Source organism: Triticum dicoccoides, chromosome 3A (assembly GCF_002162155.2).
Source record: "Triticum dicoccoides isolate Atlit2015 ecotype Zavitan chromosome 3A, WEW_v2.0, whole genome shotgun sequence".
NCBI classification, from domain to species: Eukaryota; Viridiplantae; Streptophyta; class Magnoliopsida; order Poales; family Poaceae; genus Triticum; species Triticum dicoccoides.
The window spans coordinates 526,465,820-526,486,350 of NC_041384.1; the positions used below are offsets into that span (position 1 = coordinate 526,465,820).

Genomic DNA, 20,531 nt, shown 5'->3' on the forward strand with positions numbered 1-20,531 from the left:
GTTACCAAGATAAACACAGTATCCTGAAGTGGATCGACGAGTGTCTGGACAACCAGCCCAGTCAGCATGCGAATAAGCTGTCAATGATGCAGGTGAAGATGAATTTATGTGGAGACCGTGATCGAGAGTTCCTTTGACATACCGAAGGATTCATTTGACATGATTATAATGTGGGACACGAGGATCATGCATAAAAAGACAGGCTTGTTGTACAGCATAGGATAGTTCAGGACGAGTAAGTGTGAGATACTGAAGAGCACCAGTTAAACTATGATAAAGTGTGGGATCAGAAAAAGTTTCACCATCAGAGGAGAGTTTACAATTGGTATCTACAGGTGTGCGAGAGGGTTGACAATCTAACATACCGGCCTTGTTTAAAAGTTCAATAGAATACTGACGTTGAGAAAGAAAAAGACCCTTATGATCACGTGTGACAGCAATACCCAAAAAATGATGGAGAGAACCTAAATCAGTCATGGAAAATTCATGCTGGAGAAGTGAGATAATGTGTTGAAGAAAGTCAGTAGAAGAGGCTGTAAGAACAATATCATCTACATAAAGAAGAAGATAGGCAACGTGGCTGTTAGAATGATAAACAAAAAGAGAATAGTCTGAACGAGAAGGAGAAAAACCTATAGTTTGAAGGAAGGTAGAGAAGCGTTGAAACCATGCACGGAGAGCTTGTTTAAGGCCATAGAGAGATTTTTGAAGAAGACAAACATGATTGGGAGATGTAGAATCCTCGAAACCTAAGGGTTGTTGACAATATACAGTTTCATGAAGAGAGCCATGAAGAAGAGCATTTTTAACGTCTAATTGATGGATTGGCCATGTTGATGAGACCGCTATGCTAAGAATAGTTCGAATAGTGCTAGGTTTTACGACAGGAGAAAACGTCTCATCATAATCTATACCGTGTTGTTGAGAGAGGCCACGACAAACCCAACGAGCTTTATGCCCAGAAAGACTACCGTCAGAGTTAAATGTTTGACGAAAGACCCATTTACCAGAGACAATATTTGCATTAGGAGGACGGGGAACCAGATGCCAGGTGTTGTTGGAGATAAGAGCATTGTATTCATCACGCATGGCAGCGGCCCAGTTAGGATCGAGAAGAGCAGATTTGTAAGTTTTAGGAATAGGAGAGAGATTAGTGGTTACATGCAAATTAAGCTTCTTAATTGGTTGAGAAAAACCTGATTTGGCACGGGTGCGCATAGTGTGGTCATTGATAGGAGCAGGAACAGGGACGGCATTGGGTGGTAGAATTGGTGGTGACGGAGGGGGAGAGTTGTCCGGCGCAGCGGAGGGTGCGGACATGGGCGAGTCTGCCGCGGCAGAGAGTGGCGTGGCGACGGCGGAAGATGGGGGTGATGGGGGCGCTGCCACGGCAGAGAAAAACGGCAAATCCGCTGCCGCGGTAGAGGTCGGCGTGGCGACATGAGAAGGTGGAGGCGCTGCCGTGGCAGAGGAAAGAGGCAGATTGGCTGCCGCGGCAGGATTATCAGGTATGAGATGAGTAAAAATAGGGGATTTAGAGGGAGAATGAGATGGTTTGGATGCAGATTTAGGTTTGTTGTCTATTGAGGTAGTAGAGAAAGGAAAACCGTTTCATCGAAAGTTACATGACGAGATATATGTACGCGACCAGAAACACGATCAAGACACCTATAGCCTTTGTGTTCATCAGAGTATCCTAAGAAAACACACGGAAGAGATCGTGGGGACAGCTTATTAGTTGTTGTGGCGTAGATGTTGGGAAAGCAAAGACAACCGAAGACTCGTAGCTCATTATAGTTAGGGTGAGAAAGAAAAAGAGAGTAAAAGGGAGTTGTTTTAGGATTTACACTAGATGGGCGAATATTCAAAAGATAAGTGGCAGTACGCAGTGCTTCAGCCCAGAAATTGGGTGGCATGGATGCCTGGATAAGAAGTGTTCTAATAATATCATTGATTGTGTGAAGAGAGCGTTCAACTTTGCCATTTTGTGGTGAGGTGTATGGACATGAGAACCGAAGGAGAATGCCGTGTTTGAGGAAAAGGTTTCGATTTGCAATATTATTAAATTCTTTACCATTATCACATTGTATAAAATGAATAGGAAGAAGGAAATGAGTAGCTACATAACGTTGTAAGTTAGTAAAAACAGTATGTGCGTCAGATTTATTTCTTAGAGGAAAAGTCCATATAAAATGTGTGTAATCATCTAGAATAACAAGATAATATTTAAAATCAGAAATGCTTAAAATTGGAGAGGTCCATAGATCACAATGAAGAAGCTCAAAGGGAAACGTACTAGAAGAGCTAGAAGAACTAAAAGGTAACCTAACATGTTTTCCTTGTTGACATGAAATGCATAGAGAGGAATTATGAGGTTCTTTATTACATGGAATAGAAAAATCACTAAGTATGGACGACAGTGTGGCACTATTGGGATGACCTAAACGCTGATGCCAAAGATCCATCGTAGCAAGCATGGTAGAAGGAGTGGGAGCACCGTGGATGGAGTAGAGGTCGCCGGAGCTATCAAAGCGTGCGATCTCCGTCTTGGTGTTGAAATCCTTCACAAAGAGACCAAAGGGATCAAACTCGACAGAGACATGATTATTAGTGGTGAAGCGACGAACAGAAATTAAATTTTTGATAAGTGCTGGTGCAACTAAGACATCACTAAGAAGAAGTGGCTTGGTGGTAGATGGGAGTTGAGTGTGACCAACACATGAAATAGGAGTGGAGGAACCATCACCAAGCGTTATAGAAGAAAAATAGGATGGACTGCAATTTGACAACATATTATTGGATGAAGACATATGACTAGATGCACCAGAATCAAAGATCCAAGCACCTGTGTTACCTTGTGCAGCAAAATTGTTCATGGCCTGGAAAAACGCATCTTGATCCCAGCTCGTGACGTTGGTAGAGGGGTGGCGCTGGTGGTGGTGCAGGTGCGGGCGCAGGTGGTGTTGCCCCATACGTGGGGAGCTGCATCGGCTGGTAGTAGACTCCTAAATGATCGGTATGGTAGACTGGAGTTGACATGGGAGCACAGTACTGTATAGGCGGGGCAACAGCAAAAGGAGCCATAGTGGGGGCAGCATAATAGGCCTGAGCAGGTGGACGAACGCCGAGAAAACCAGGAGTGCCAGTGTGTGGGCACATCCCCAGCTGCCATGCACCTGAATATGCGGGAGGAGCGCCGACGGGAGAGGGTGCAGACCACGGCATGGACCATGCCTGGACCAGACCTGTCCATGGATCATGAGGAGGACGCTAGGCTGGAGAGGCCAATGTTGATGTCGAGGCACCAGTGGGAGGAGCTGGAGGCGGTGCTGCAGGTCGAGGCGTCAGGGTAGGCCGTGGGGGGAAGTACATGGGGTTCTTCCCGCGGTAGTTCAGACTCGGGCGCCATCCAGGGGGTGGGTGCACGGGAGGTGGTGGTGCCGCCGGGGCTTCCGTGGTAGAGTTTTGGCCAGTTTGCGCTGCCGCGGCAGAGTTTTGGCCAGTTTGCGCTGCCGCGGCAGGAGGGTGAAGAGGCCGTGGCGAGGCAGCGAAGACCTGGGGCCGAGATTCCTTGCGCGCAATCGCGTCGGCGGCAGACTGAAGTAGGGAGCGCACCTCGGCAAAGGAGGGATAAGGCCGTATGAGAGGTATGAAGGCAGCTTGCGTCCTGAACTCATCACCGAGCCCTTGGAGTAATATGTTGACGAGCCGACGATCACCCACGGGATCACCCAACTCGCGAAGCTCATCGGCCATCGTCTGGAGGCGCTGACAGTAGTTGCTGAGAGAAGATGCTCCCTGGACGGTGTTGCGAATCTCGGTGTTGAGGGTGTTAATGCGAGCGTCGGCGTTGTCCTGGAAGAGACGACGAAGAGCAGCCCAGAGAGCGGCTGTGGTAGAGGCCTCGCGGAAGACAAGATTGAAGATCTCGGTAGACACGCGCGTGTAGATCCATTGGATGATGGAGAGGTCATCTTTGACCCAGCAAGGATCATCGAGGCGCGGGACGGAGTCGGCGGCGATGTGGGCGCGCAGATTGCAGCGGCCAAGGTGTATGTCGAAGAGGTGGCACCAATGGTAGTAATTGTGGGCTGCAAGGTCTAGGGTAATTGGGATAAGAGAGGTAACATCTGAGATTGTATTGGCTAAAGAAATTGTAGTGGGGATTGTAGGGGCTAGGATTAGAGAAGTAGAGGAAGCTGTTTGGGTGGGGGTGGAGCAGCGGCCATGGCGGCGCGCCACTCGAAGTAGCCGCGCGGGGGCGGCCGAGGTGGGACGGTCATGCCCTAGAATCGAATAGCTGATACCATGTAATGTCGTGTAAACTCGTATATTGCTTGATTGGATACAACCGGATTACAATGTTTATATAGTGCATAGGATAACCGACTTAGGCTAAACTAACTTGGAGTACAAGTCTAATACGAGTCCTACTCGTATACTCTAACAAATATATCTCCAATCATGAAAGTACAAATGTACAACAAACATTAAAAAATAAAATTACATTTTGATCCGTAGACCATCTAGTGACGACTACAAGCACTAAAGCGAGCCGAAGGCGCGCCGCTGACATCGCCTCTTTCTTGTCGGAGCCAGGCAAAACTTGTTGCAGTAGATAGTCAGGAAGTCGTCATCCTAAGGCCCCGTAGGACAGCGCACCAGAACATCAATCATTGTCGATGAAGATTAGCGTAGATTGAAAGGATTCAATCTGAAAACACACGAAAGAAGACGAACAATGACCAGATTTGAGCAGATCCACCAAAGACAGATCAATCGAAGACATACATCCACACGCTTACCGACGATGCTAGAAACACCACCAAAACGGAACTAGGTGAGGAGAACTTTATTCCAACTTCAAAAAGCAGTCACCGTCTCACCTTTATAAGCAGAACATAAATCTTAACAAAACTTAAAAAAAATCTAAAAATAGAGTCGAGGCGGACCGGCGGCAGTGCCCGCGGGAGGCAGAGAAGCAAGAGGCGGCAACTGATGTACTCATAAATTGATTTTCGCCGTCCTTTCTGCAATGCTGTCCTCGAGGATGACACGACCAGCACCACAACTTTGTCCATGCACCCGAACTGTTTCATGGAATGACAAAGTGAGAGATAAGCATGCTGACCATATGTGGTGCAGACGGGTGGACCCTCTGCCCACCCCTACCTTCATGGATCCACGGGAGATTCTCCGCATCCACGGAATATCCACAGGGGAATCTTATCAATTTTTGTCACATGTCCTTCGGCTGTCACTTTGTCATGAACCGGATCCTGTACTACTCCCTCCGCTTCAAAATATAGTGCGTCTTTGGTTTTCATGTTTCAACTTTGCTATAAATTTAACTAACGAGACCGACTGTGGCGGGAGTAAAAATTATATAACTAAAAACTTCTTTTGAATACAAATTCACTGGTATAATTTTCGCTTCCACCGCAATCGGTCTTGGATAGATTTATGGTTAAAATTAAACCTCGAAAAGCGTAGGTACATTATATTTTAGAATGGAGGGAGTACCACCCAGGCTTTTTTCAATAAAAAAATAGCGAAATTTGCCTGAACAAAAACTCTGTAGCACTCTAAAGATCAGGGCATCTCCAACGTCGACCCTTGAACTGTCCACAACATTCCAGACCGTGTATCATCCAATGCGGTTCTGTATCGGTGCTCAATGGTTTCAATATCATTTTTTTCGTAAACCGAAAGCAAACCGGGAGGTGGGGGCCTTTGCCGGCGTCCGACAACCCTATCGCACCCAACCCCCTCCCCACCTCGGTCACGCCATTTCCCATCCGAAACCAGCTGCCCGCATTCATGCCGCTGTTGAGTGGGCGCTCCGCATTGATGTCGGCCCAGAGCATACGTGACCTCTTGAAGCGGCTCGCCGGCCAAGGGCGGCGCCTGAGCCGTGTCTCCAGTGTCCGCACCTGTTCAATGACCGAGAGACGTTTACTGGACGAGACGAGAAGGATATCTATCACACTAGTTCGATGTCATTCCTTCGTCTTCCGCCCTTAAATAGGCTCGTCGGTCGAGAAACCAACTCCGGCACCCGCGCATTGAGGCACTCGGATGCTTGGCCTTACCGGCATCCACTATTTAAAAAGCTGCCACACCTGACTCACACCACACCACAACTCATCCACTCCACATCTCCCTCCCGTGTACCATATCCGCCATTACTCGTGAGCGGAAACACTTTGTGGGAGAGCCTCTTGACGAAGCAAAAGCACGAGGTGGCCGCCCTTATGGCCCGCCTAGCAGAGCTGCCGTGCCAGGCGGATATAGGTCGACATGTCGGCCAGCTCTCCAGAGGTCTCTGACGACGACCCCATGATGGAGACTGGCTCCGACAATGACTCGGCACCATAGCTCGTGCCAGTGCATGCCGACTTGACGATGGACCAGGCACACACACACTTCAACACCGCCATGGCAAAGTAGCAGCGGGCGTCCGTGTTTATATCACTGTTCTGACATGCGTAGGAGGAGCTGTTGGAAATATGCCCTAGAGGCAATAATAAAATGGTTATTATTGTATTTCCTTGTTCATGATAATTGTCTATTGTTCATGCTATAATTGTATTATCCGTAAACCGTAATACATGTGTGAATACATAGATCACAACATGTCCCTAGTAAGCCTCTAGTTGACTAGCTCGTTGATCAATAGATGGTCATGGTTTCCTGACCATGGACATTGGATGTCATTGATAACGGGATCACATCATTAGGTGAATGATGTGATGGACAAGACCAAATCCTAAGCATAGCACAAGATCGTGTAGTTCGTTTGCTAGAGCTTTTCTAATGTCAAGTATCATTTCCTTAGACCATGAGATTGTGCAACTCTCGAATACTGTAGGAATGCTTTGGGTGTACCAAACGCCACAACGTAACTGGGTGGCTATAAAGGTGCACTACAGGTATCTCCGAAAGTGTATGTTGGGTTGGCATGAATCGAGACTGGGATTTGTCACTCCATATGACGGAGAGGTATCTCTGGGCCCACTCGGTAATGCATCATCATAATGAGCTCAATGTGACTAAGGAGTTAGTCACGAGATCATGCGTTATAGAACGAGTAAAGTGACTTGCCGGTAACGAGATTGAACGAGGTATTGGGATACCAACGATCGAATCTCGGGCAAGTAACATACCGATTGACAAAGGGAATTGAATACAGGATTGATCGAATCCCCGACATTGTGGTTCATCTGATGAGATCATCGTGGAACATGTGGGAGCCAATATGAGTATCCAGATCCCGCTATTGGTTATTGGCCGGAGAGGTGTCTCGGTCATGTCTGCATGGTCCCCGAACCCGTAGGGTCTACACACTTAAGGTTCGGTGACGCTAGAGTTGTTATGGGAAATAGTATGTGGCTACCGAAGGTAGTTCGGAGTCCCGGATGAGATTCCGGACGTCAAGAGGAGTTCCCGAATGGTCCAACGGTGAAGATCGATATATTGGACGAAGGGTATTGGAGTCCGGAAGTGTTTCGGGGGTACCAGACTATGACCAGCATGACCGAAAGGTGTTTCGGGAGCCCCGGCAAGTGTTGGAGGGCCTCATGGGCCAAAGGGGAAGGGGCAAACCAGCCCACTAAGGGGTGGTGCGCCCCCCACACCCTTTCCCACGTTACATGGGGAGGTGGGGCGCCTCCACCTGGCTTGGGAGGCAAGCCTCCACCTGCTTGGCTTGGGGGGCAAGTCTCCCTAGGATTTTCCCTAGGGAGATCCAATCCGCCTGGCCGCCGCCCCTAGGGGAAACCCCAGGGCGCCTCCCCCTCTCCCCTTGCCCCTATATATAGTGGAGGGGTGGGATGGCAGCCGCAACCTCTTCCCTAGCGCAACCCTCCCTCCTCCTACACCTCCTCCTCCTCCATAGTGCTTGGCGAAGCCCTGCTGGAGAACCACGAGCTCCATTGCCACCATGCCGTCGTGCTGCTAGAGTTCTCCCTCAACTTCTCCTCTCCCCTTGCTCTGGATCAAGAAGGAAGAGACGTCCCCGGGCTGTACGTGTGTTGAACGCGGAGGCGCCGTCCGTTCGGCGCTAGATCGGATCTTCCGCGATTTGAATCGCCGCGAGTACGACTCCATCAACCGCGTTCTTATAACGCTTCCGCTTAGCGATCTTCAAGGGTATGAAGATGCACTCCCTCTCTCTCGTTGCTAGCATCTCCTAGATTGATCTTGGTGACACGTAGGAAAATTTTGAATTATTGCTACGTTTCCCAACAGTGGCATCCTGAGCTAGGTCTATGCGTAGATTGTATGCACGAGTAGAACACAAAGTAGTTGTGGGCGATGATTTATTCAATTTGCTTGCCGTTACTAGTCTTATCTTGATTCGGCGGCATCGTGGGATGAAGCGGCCCGGACCGACCTTACACGTACACTTACGTGAGACAGGTTCCACCGACTGACATACACTTGATGCATAAGGTGGCTGGCGGGTGTCTGTCTCTCCCACTTTAGTCGGATCGAATTCGATGAAAAGGGTCCTTATGAAGGGTAAATAGCAATTGGCATATCACCGTTGTGATTTTGCGTAGGTAAGAAATGTTCTTGCTAGAAACCCATAGCAGCCACGTAAAACATGCAACAACAATTAGAGGACGTCTAACTTGTTTTTCCAGGGTATGCTATGTGATGTGATATGGTCAAAAGGATGTGATGAATGATATATGTGATGTACGAGATTGATCATGTTCTTGTAATAGGAATCACGACTTGCATGTCGATGAGTATGACAACCGGCAGGAGCCATAGGAGTTGTCTTAATTTATTTATGACCTGCGTGTCAATGAAAACGTCATGTAATTACTTTACTTTATTGCTAACCATTAGCCGTAGTAGTAGAAGTAATAGTTGGTGAGGCAACTTCATGGAGACACGATGATGGAGATCATGATGATGAAGATCATGGTGTCATGCCGGTGAAGATGGTGTTCATGCTGCACCTCGAAGATGGAGATCAAAGGCGCAAGATGATATTGGCCATATCATGTCACTTTATGATTTGCATGTGATGTTTGTCATGTTTACATCTTATTTGCTTAGAACGACGGTAGAATAAATAAGATGATCCCTTGCAATAATTTCAAGAAAGTGTTCCCCCTAACTGTGCACCGTTGCTAAGGTCCGTTGTTCCGAAGCACCACGTGATGATCGGGCGTGATAGGTTCTAACGTTCGCATACAACGGGTGTAAGCTAGATTTACACACGCAATACACTTAGGTTAACTGGACGAGCCTAGCATGTATAGACATGGCCTCGAAACACGGAAGACCGAAAGGTCGAACATGAGTCGTATAGTGGATATGATCAACATGAAGATGTTCACCGATGATGACTAGTCCGTCTCACGTGATGATCGGACACGGCCTAGTTGACTCAGATCGTGTATCACTTAGATAACTAGAGGGATGTCTATCTAAGTGGGAGTTCATTGAATAATTTGATTAGATGAACTTAATTATCATGAACTTGGTCAAAAGGTCTTTGCAAATTATGTCATAGCTCACACTTTGGTTCTACTATTTTAGATATGTTCCTAGAGAAAATTTAGTTGAGAGTTGACAGTAGCGATTATGCGGACTGGTCCGTGAACTGAGGATTATCCTCATTGCCGCACAGAAGGGCTATGTCCTTAATGCACCGCTCAGTGTGTTGAACCTCGAGCGTCGTCTGTAGATGTTGGGAAACATCTGACATACATGTTTTGATGACTACGTGATAGTTCAATGCGTAATACTAACGGTTTAGAATTGTGGCACCAAAGACTTTTTTGAAACGTCGCAGAACATATGAGATGTTCCAAAGACTGAAATTGGGATTTCAGACTAGTGCCCATGTCAAGAGGTATGAGACCTCTGACAAGTTTCTTAAGCCTGCAAACTAAGGAAGAAAAGCTCAATTGTTGAGCATGTGCTCAGATTGTCTGAGTACTACAATCGCTTGAATCGAGTGGGAGTTAATCTTCCAGATGAGATAGTGATAGTTCTCCATAGTCACTGCCACCAAGCTATTAGAGCTTAGTGATGAACTATAACATATCGGGGATAGACATGATGATCCTTGAGCAATTCACAATGTTTGACACTGTGAAAGTAGAAATCAAGTAGGAGCATCAATTGTTGATGGTTAGTAAAACCACTAATTTCAAGAAGGGCAAGGGAAAGAAGGGATACTTCATGAGACGGCAAATCAGTTGATGCTCTGGTGAAGAAACCCAAGGTTGAACCAAACCCGAGACTAAGTGCTTCTATAATGAGGGGAACGGTCACTGAAGCAGAACTACCCTAGATACTTGGTAGATGAGAAGGCTGGCAAGGTCGACAGAAGTATTTTGGATATCCGTCATATTATTGTGTACTTTACTAGTACTCCTAGTAGCACCAGGGTAATAAATACCGGTTCGGTTGCTAAGCGTTAGTAACTCGAAATAAAAGGCTGCGGAGACTAGCTAAAGGTGAGATGATATGTGTTGGAAGTGTTTCCAAGGTTGATGTGATCAAACATCGCATGCTCCCTCTACCATCGGGATTGGTGTTAAACCGAAATAATTGTTATTTGGTGTTTGCGTTGAGCATAGACATGATTGGATTATGTTTGTCGCCACACGGTTATTCATTTAAGGAGAATAATGGTTACTCTGTTTATTTGAATAATACCTTCAATGGTCTTGCACCAAAAATAAATGGTTTACTGAATCTCGATCATAGTGATACACATGTTCATGCCAAAAGATATAAGATAGTAATGATAGTACCACATACTTGTGGCACTGCCATTTGAGTCATGTTGGTGTAAAACACATGAAGAAGCTCCACGTTGATGGATCTTTGGACTCACTCATTTTTAAAAAGATTGAGACATGCGAACCATGTCTATTGGTAGATATGCATGAAGAAACTCCATACAGATGGATCATTTGGACTCACTTGATTTTGAATCACTTGAGACATGCAAATCATACCACATGGGCAAGATGACTGAAAGGCCTCGTTTTCAGTAAGATGGAACAAGAAAGCAACTTGTTGGAAGTAATACATTTTGATGTGTGCAGTCCAATGAGTGCCGAGGCACGCAGTGGATATCGTTATGTTCTTACTTCACATATGATTTGAGTAGATGCTAAGTATATTTACTTGATGAAACACAAGTCTGAATTATTGAAAGGTTCAAGTAATTTCAGAGTGAAGTTGAAGATCGTCGTGACAAGATGATGAAATGTCTATGATATGATCATAGAGATGAATATCTGAGTTACAAGTTTGGCACATAATTAAGACATTGTGGAAATTGTTTCACAACTAATACCGCCTGGAACACCATAGTGTGATGGTGTGTCCGAACATCCTAACTGCACCCTATTGGATGTGGTGCATACCATGACGTCTCTTATCGAATTACCACTATCGTTTATGGGTTAGGCATTACAGACAACCACATTCACTTTAAATAGGGCACCACACAATTCCGTTGAGATGACACCGTATGAACTATGGTTTAGAAAAACCTAAGCTGTCGTTTCTTAAAAGTTTGGGGCTGCGACGCTTATGTGAAAAAGTTTTATGCCGATAAGCTCGAACCCAAAGCGGATAAATGCATCTTCATAGAATACCCAAAAATAGTTGGGTGTACCTCCTATTTCAGATCCGGAAGCAAAAGTGATTGTTTCTAGAAACGGGCCCTTTCTCGAGGAAAAGTTTCTCTCGAAAGAATTGAGTGGGGGGATGGTGGAGACTTGATGAGGTTATTGAACCATCACTTCAACTAGTGTGTAGCAGGGCACAGGAAGTTGTTCCTGTGGAACCTACACCAATTGAAGTGGAAGCTTATGATAGTGATCATGAAACTTTGGATCAAGTCACTACCAAACCTCATAGGTCGACAAGGATGTGTACTACTTAAGAGTGGTACGTAATCCTGTCTTGGAAGTCATGTTGCTAGACAACAATGAACCTACGAGCTATGGAGAAGCGATGGTGGGCCCGGATTTCGACGAATGGCTCGAGGCCATAAAATCTGAGAAAGGATCCATGTGTAAAACAAAGTATAGACTTTGAAAGAACTACTTGATGGTCGTAAGGCTGTTGGATGCAGATGGACTTTAAAAGGAAGACGGACAATGATGGTAAGTGTCACCATTAAGAAAGCTCGACTTGTCGTTAAGATGTTTCCCGACAAGTTCAAGGAGTTGACTACGATGAAACTTTCTCACTCATAGCGATGCTAAGAGTCTGTTGGAATTGTGTTAGCAGTTACTGCATTATTTATGAAATCTTACAGATAGGATGTCAAAACATTGTTTCCTCGACGATTTTCTTGAGGAAAGGTTGTATGTGATACAACCAGAAGGTTTTGTCAATCCTGAAAGATGCTAACAAGTATGCAAAGCTCCAGCAATCCTTCCAAGGACTGGAGTAAGCATCTCGGAGTTGGAATGTACACTTTGATGAGATGATCAAAGATTTTGGGTTTATACAAAGTTTATGAGAAACTTGTATTTCCAAAGAAGTGAGTGGGAGCACTATAGAATTTTTGATGAGTATATGTTGTTAACATATTGTTGATCAGAAATGATGTAGAATTTCTGGAAAGCATGCAGGGTTATTTGAAAAGTGTTTTTCAATGGAAAACCTGGATTAAGCTACTTGAACATTGAGCATCAAGATCTATAAGGATAGATAAAAAACGCTTAATATTACTTTCAAATGAATACATACCGTGATAAGATTTTGAAGGAGTTCAAAATAGATCAGCAAAGAAGGAGTTCTTGGCTGTGTTACAAGGTGTGAGTATTGAGTAAGACTCAAGACCTGACCGCGGCAGAAGAGAGAGAAAGGACGAAGGTCGTCCCCTATGCTTTAGACGTAAGCTCTACAGTATGCTATGCTGTGTACCGCACCTGAAGTGTGCCTTGCCATGAGTAAGTCAAGGGGTACAAGAGTGATCCAGGAATGGATCACATGACAGCGGTCGAACTTATCCTTAGTAACTAGTGGATTAAGGAATTTTCTCGATTATGGAGGTGGTAAAAGAGTTCGTCGTAAAGGGTTACATCGATACAAACTTTGACACTAATCCGGATGACTCTGAGTAGTAAACCGGATTTGTATAGTAGAGCAGTTATTTGGAATAGCTCAAAGTAGCGCGTGGTAGCTGCATCTACAAGATGACATAGAGATTTGCAAAGCACACATGGATCTAAAAGGTTCAGACCCATTGACTAATAAACCCCTCTCACAAGCAAGATATGAACAAACCCTATGGATGTTGGATTCATTACAATCACATAGTGATGTGAACTAGATTATTGACTCTAGTGCAAGTGGGAGACTGTTGGAAATATGCCCTAGAGGCAATAATAAAATGGTTATTATTGTATTTCCTTGTTCATGATAATTGTCTATTGTTCATGCTATAATTGTATTATCCGTAAACCGTAATACATGTGTGAATACATAGATCACAACATGTCCCTAGTAAGCCTCTAGTTGACTAGCTCGTTGATCAATAGATGGTCATGGTTTCCTGACCATGGACATTGGATGTCATTGATAACGGGATCACATCATTAGGAGAATGATGTGATGGACAAGACTCAATCCTAAGCATAGCACAAGATCGTGTAGTTCGTTTGCTAGAGCTTTTCTAATGTCAAGTATCATTTCCTTAGACCATGAGATTGTGCAACTCCCGGATACCGTAGGAATGCTTTGGGTGTACCAAATGCCACAACGTAACTGGGTGGCTATAAAGGTGCACTACAGGTATCTTCGAAAGTGTCTGTTGGGTTGGCACGAATCGAGACTGGGATTTGTCACTCCGTATGACGGAGAGGTATCTCTGGGCCCACTCGGTAATGCATCATCATAATGAGCTCAATGTGACTAAGGAGTTAGTCACGGGATCATGCGTTATAGAACGAGTAAAGTGACTTGCCGGTAACGAGATTGAACGAGGTATTGGCATACCGACGATCGAATCTCGGGCAAGTAACATACCGATTGCCAAAGGGAATTGAATACGGGATTGATCGAATCCCCGACATTGTGGTTCATCCGATGAGATCATCATGGAATATGTGGGAGCCAATATGGGTATCCAGATCCCGCTATTGGTTATTGTCCGGAGAGGTGTCTCGGTCATGTCTGCATGGTCCCCGAACCCATAGGGTCTACACACTTAAGGTTCGGTGACGCTAGAGTTGTTATGGGAAATAGTATGTGGTTACCGAAGGTAGTTCGGAGTCCCGGATGAGATTCCGGACGTCACGAGGAGTTACAGAATGGTCCGGCGGTGAAGATCGATATATTGGACGAAGGGTATTGGAGTCTGGAAGTGTTCCGGGGGTACCAGGCTATGGCCAGCATGACCGAAAGGTGTTTCGGGAGCCCCGGCAAGTGTTGGAGGGCCTCATGGGCCAAAGGGGAAGGGGCAAACCGGCCCACTAAGGGGTTGTGCGCCCCCACACCCTTTCCCACGTTACATAGGGAGGTGGGGCGCCTCCACCTGGCTTGGGAGGCAAGCCTCCACCTGCTTGGCTTGGGGGGCAAGTCTCCCTAGGATTTTCCCTAGGGAGATCCAATCTGCCTGGCCGCCGCCCCTAGGGGAAACCCTAGGGCGCCTCCCCCTCCCCCCTTGCCCCTATATATAGTGGGGAGGTGGGAGGGTATCCGCAACCTCTTCCCTGGCGCAACCCTCCCTCCTCCTACACCTCCTCCTCCTCCATAGTGCTTGGCGAAGCCCTGCTGAAGAACCACGAGCTCCATTGCCACCATGCCATCGTGCTGCTGGAGTTATCCCTCAACTTCTCATCTCCCCTTGCTGGATCAAGATGGAGGAGACGTCCCCGGGCTGTACGTGTGTTGAACGCGGAGGCGCCGTCCGTTCGGCCTAGATCGGATCTTCCGCGTTTTGAATCGCCGCGAGTATGACTCCATCAACCACGTTCTTGTAACGCTTCCGCTTAGCGATCTTCAAGGGTATGAAGATGCACTCCCTCTCTCTCGTTGCTAGCATCTCCTAGATTGATCTTGGTGACACGTAGAAATTTTTTGAATTATTGCTAGGTTTCCCAACAGGAGCAGCCGTACAACCTATTCCTCTTCAAGTAGCACCGGATGGCGAAGGGGCAAATCTATGGCGAGTGCGTGAGCGAGGAAGTCGGGGCGGCCATGACCGCAGTGAACCCCAACTTCGTCACCGAGTGGCAAGCATTCTTTGAGGCCGCATGCGCTCAAGCCACCGCTCGCAATGTAGAGGTGACGTAGGCGATCCGGGATGATAACGCCGCCAATTGCGTGTCCTACACGCCGCCAAACAGTGTTTGGCCATGCCGATGGGACGACGAGCGTGCCGGCCTCTCCACGCCCATCACGTCCATCGGCTACGGACAGGTCGCAGACTCCGACGAAAAATGGGTAGGGCATGGGAGGCGGCAGGGCCTCAAGTTCCAAGTGGCCCGGTCTGTCTCTCATGGTCGACTCTTCCTCGCCGGAGACCGCACCTTTACTTCGCTGATGTTATCGCCGTTGCTCATGGATACAGCGAGATGAGCCTGGTGATCACCGAATGGGAACAACAATGACATGGGGACGGGCACCGCCGCATGCTAGGTTTAAGTCTAGTCACTTTTTAATTAAAATATGTCAAAAAAATGTAATGAATTTGTTTCGGTTTAGATGAAAATCATCTAGTTTGCATCTAATTCGTCCAGTTAATCTGGTTTGAAATGTATGCGGCTACAGTTTGGATGGTCGGCTCCTGTATTAGTCTCTGTGGACTGGTCCCTAGTCCGCAGACGGATGGAGTGTTCGGTTTGGCGGTTCAATGTTTTCAACGTGTAGCGCGAGAGAAAGGTAGTATCTGCGTTCAAAACTCTCGTACCACCTGCGCTCGAAAGTATTTTGCGACTTCCCCGGACGCGCAAAATCTTCAGCTGCCAGCCAGAAGATGGGCGTGGCGCCATGTGGTGGCACCAGAGCGCTATAGCATCGAGGGGACCGTAGAGTGTTATGTATTCGCACTTATAGAGATCGCATTGTGGTGCTTTTTGAGTGGTGGGACCAAATCGAAGTGCGTCGGAGAGTTCTGACTTGGGAGAGTCAGCGTTTTCAAAGCCCTAGCGCGAGGGATAGGTAGTACTCTATCTGCGTTCAAAATTCTTGTACCATCGCGAACCAACATGTGGTTGGATGGTTAGAGGGACTGTGGTATCCCCAGCCCACCAGGGTTCAAATCATGTGCTCGCATTTATTCCTGGATTTATTTCAAGATTTTCGGCGATGCGTATTCAGTGGGAGGAGACGTTCCCGTCGACGACGAGGCGCCTACGGCGACTTCGTAAATCTCAAGATAATATGCCGGCTCAGTCTTTTGGAGGTGCTCATAGAGATAGGGTATGTGTGTGTGCGTTCGTAGGGGTGAGTGTATGCGCGTGTATATGAGCGCCTGTGTTTATACTGATGTTCAAAAAAATTAAAAAATCTTGTACCATCTGGGCTCGAAAGTATTTTGTGACTAAGTATTTCATGACTTTCCCGAATGCGCGAACACAGCAGCCGCGAGCCAGAAGACCGGCGCGCGAAAGCACACCACGGCGGCACGAGAGAGGATATTCCCCTGGCCACATGCAGGAGCCCCTCCGTATCCTGCATGCTCCTAACCGTATCATGTTCACGGCCACACCACGAGAAGCCACCTCGCGTCTTCTTGCCGCGGGAGGCAAAGACGCGAACGCGCATATGCCACGGCATAAACTACAATAAAACCGAATCAAAGCCCAAACCAGACCTGATTCACACAGCGCGCCTCCCGGAAAGGGCGCAACGCACCGGAGCAAGTCCGATCCGATGCCTGCCCCTATTCCCTAGGCATCTCGTAATATTCCCTCGGCATCTTTCCCGCCTCCCCGTCCCCGGCCAGTATATAGCCCCGCGCCCGCCTCCACGCCCTTTCCTCGTCAAGACCATTCGAGGCAGCCCGCAAACACGCACGCCAGCACGCACGCTCGCACACCACTCCATCCAAAGTCCAGGAAGAAGGAGCGTACGTCCGTCGGGATGGCCGGCGTCGTGGTGGTGTTCGACTTCGACAAGACCATCGTCGACGTCGACAGCGACAACTGGGTCGTCGACGGCCTGGGGGCCACCGACCTCTTCGACCGCCTGCTGCCCACCATGCCGTGGAACACCCTCATCGACACCGTCATGGGGGAGCTGCACGCGCAGGGGAAGACCCTCCGCGACGTCGCCGACGTGCTCCGGGCCGCGCCCATCGACCCGCACGTCGTCGCCGCCATCCGGGCCGCCTACAGCCTCGGCTGCGACCTCCGGGTCCTCAGCGACGCCAACCACTTCTTCATCGAGGCCGTCCTCGACCACCACGGCCTCCGGGGCTGCTTCTCCGAGATCAACACCAACCCCAGCCGCGTCGACGCCGACGGCCGCCTCCGCATCGCGCCGCACCACGACTTCCACGCCGCCCCGCACGGCTGCGGCCTCGGCACATGCCCGCCCAACATGTGCAAGGGCCAGGTGCTCGACCGCATCCGCGCCTCCGCCGCCGCGGCGGACGGCGGCAGGAAGCGCTTCATCTACCTCGGCGACGGCCGCGGCGACTACTGCCCGTCCCTGCGGCTCGCCAGGGAGGACTTCATGATGCCGCGCAAGGGCTTCCCCGTGTGGGACCTCATCTGCGAGAACCCCGGCCTGCTCCAGGCCGAGGTGCACCCATGGAGCGACGGCAAGGACATGGAGGAGACGCTGCTGCGGCTCGTCAGCCGGGTGCTCGTCGAGGAGAGCACGCTGCTGCCGCTCGACTGCAAGCTCGAGTCGCTGCCGGTGACCGTCCAGGACGGCATGCCCATGCCGCTCGGCGTCAAGAACTGATCCGCCCAACCCTGCTGCATTACGATTAATTTGGGGATCGATACCTTGTCTTCTGATTTGCTTGCCTGATATGCTGGCGTGTAGTGCGTACGAGTTTGGGTAGGGCGTCGGTGGAAACTAATTAAGGGTGAGGAGTTCGAGCGCCAATGGCGAACTCGATAGTAGTATTGACTAATTTGTGCGTGTCGTCCTTGTGCCGCCTGGCAATGGTGAAGGCTCGCTGTATCCCATCTATCTATTGATTTGATGAAAGAATAAATGAGTTGATGCGACGAAAGTCAATTTCGGCTGATCGATATTGTCTCAAGCATGATGCCCCTTCTACTACTTGGATATTCCAACATTTTCTTCTTTCATAAGTACTCACTCCGTCCCAAAATTCTTATCTTAAATTTGTCTAACATACTCCTTAATAAGTTCCTAGTTGTATGCAAATATAAGAAGCTCGGAAGGGGCAAACAAATTGGAGTAAAATCACGTATTTGTCAAGCCACACATAGTTTATATCTTCTTTTTTTGCGGGAAACACATCATCTATATCTATATCAATGTAAAAAGACTCAAAGAGGTAGATGCAATTAATTTCGATCATTAAATCATGTTAATCCAATGACCTAGATTGCTTCAATGTGAGCGCTCAACACATTTGGCATGCAGTTAATTTCATGCCAAAAATAATGCTAATCACATAATAACACGCAAATAATATCCTACTTCCAAATTAACGTGCATTGCACGTATACATTGATTAGTTGAAACATATTTGATAGCTTACCACATGTGTCACATGGTTCCAGCCAACACATCTAGCAGCAATTTCGCTAGTCTTTCAGAAGCTGGCTTGTCATTGACGGACAACTTTGCATGTTTGATTCCATCCGTAACAGTTTGACTCATAAATTTGGGGCCACAATATATGACGAGCGTTTGTTAGGAGGTGTTGATATATGAGAACGTTTTAGAAGTCCAATTTAGTTGTATGAGGTTGAGACATTTCTTCAGAGATACATGAAATTTTCTGAAAAGAAGGAAAAAATTGCATAAAAAATGCGCACAAATTGCCATCTCCTATCAAATAAAGTTGCAAAAAAACGTTCGCTTGACATCCTCTCCCAACTGACGTTCGCCGAGTTATCATTTTGGTGGATTTGTAGTATACGAAAACGACAATTGTTTTGTGGTCACAAATTGATGGACCTCCGTGCACAACCGAAGGCATTTATCCTCATACTTGCCACGTCTTTGTTTACTATTGATCCGGTCGCCGTCATAGGCACTTTTTTTCTGGCAGTTATAAAGAGTACTACGTCCAACCGTGCACGTGTGAATTTGTGCATTTGTGGTCGTGTGCATTTGCCATCAAGCATCATCATAGTGAGAGTAACTTAGACTAGTAACATATGTTACTAGTCTATGTTACTACCTTCATAGTGGGTAGTATCATATATGTGATAAGGCTGGTCATAGTGGGGAGTAACTTAGACTAGTAACATACATATGTTACTAGTCTATGTTACTACCTTCATAGTGGATAGTGTCATAGGTGTGGTAACATAGTTGCCTTCATTTATTACTTTGTAGACTCATTATGCATTGGAAACCGCTACGTGATGGTAACATATTATGTTACTCTATTTGCCTCTCTCCTCATTAACTACTTGACACATCATCATTTTTGCTTATGTGGCATCTATGTTACTACCTATGTTACTCCCACTATGACCAGCCTAACATACATGTCTTCATTTATTACTTTGTAGACTCATTTTGCATTGGGAAGCGCTATGTGATGGTAACATATTATGTTACTCTATTTGCCTCTCTCCTCATTAACTACTTGCCACCTCATCATTTTTGCTTATGTGGCACCTAAGTTACTACCTATGTTACTCCCACTATGACCAATCTAAAGTTTTTTTCCCTATTTTGCGGGAGAATTATCATCAGTTAAAAGCAATGAAATGAATAGCGCGCTATTTCGGCGTTTTAGCGTCGCTATAGCATATTTGGGAGGCTCACGTTACGTTTGAGTACATTTGCTCGCTACGACGCTAAACACACTATAGCGTGCTATTTTGGCGTTTTAGCGAAAAAACGTTATACGTTTTAGCGTGGAATGGACCAAAACAGGGTCATCTAGGCTGTTGGACAGACAGCAGGCTCAACAGCCCATTGGGGAATCGGCCCAAAACTTTCTCTTGACCTAACCTAGCCATCGGGCATCAGACCACAACACCACGCACTGGCAATCCCCTTCCAAATTTCACATCGATAGCTTGTAGCGGCGGCGGCGGCTGCGGTGACCCCAACTCGAGTAGCTGCCGCGTCCATGTCAGCCACACCGTCGGCGCCGGCGACTCAGCCAGGTGAGAGCTCTCTCTCTCTCTCTCTCTCTCTCTCTCTCTCTCTCTCTCTCTCTTCCATAGAACCAACTCGCCGGGATGTGAGAAGAGCACCACCGTCCACACACCCATTGCGCGCGCACGGCTATCACCGCCGCCGCGGCCGCGGCCTTGCGTGCACAGGGTCTCCTCGGGCGGCGGTAGGGCTAGAGTCCGCCGGCGTCGTGACGGGGCTGGATCTGGAGATGGGTTCTCTCGTTGTGGGACTAGGCCTCG

At 47.5% G+C, this 20,531-nt stretch overlaps 1 protein-coding gene across 1 annotated transcript; it reads left to right on the top strand.

Annotated features, from left to right (window-relative positions):
- The first annotated feature begins 16,964 nt into the window (after positions 1-16,964).
- LOC119268984 (inorganic pyrophosphatase 1-like) lies at positions 16,965-18,205 on the top strand. The gene has a single exon (XM_037550711.1). The coding sequence runs from the start codon at positions 17,086-17,088 to the stop codon at positions 17,911-17,913; it is 828 nt and encodes a 275-aa protein (XP_037406608.1). The 5' UTR covers positions 16,965-17,085; the 3' UTR covers positions 17,914-18,205.
- Positions 18,206-20,531: the final 2,326 nt, after the last annotated feature.

What these genes read in the sequence shown, in the direction of transcription:
- LOC119268984 (XM_037550711.1), top strand. Translation starts at nt 17,086, where the DNA reads ATGGCCGGCGTCGTGGTGGTGTTCGACTTCGACAAGACCATCGTCGAC.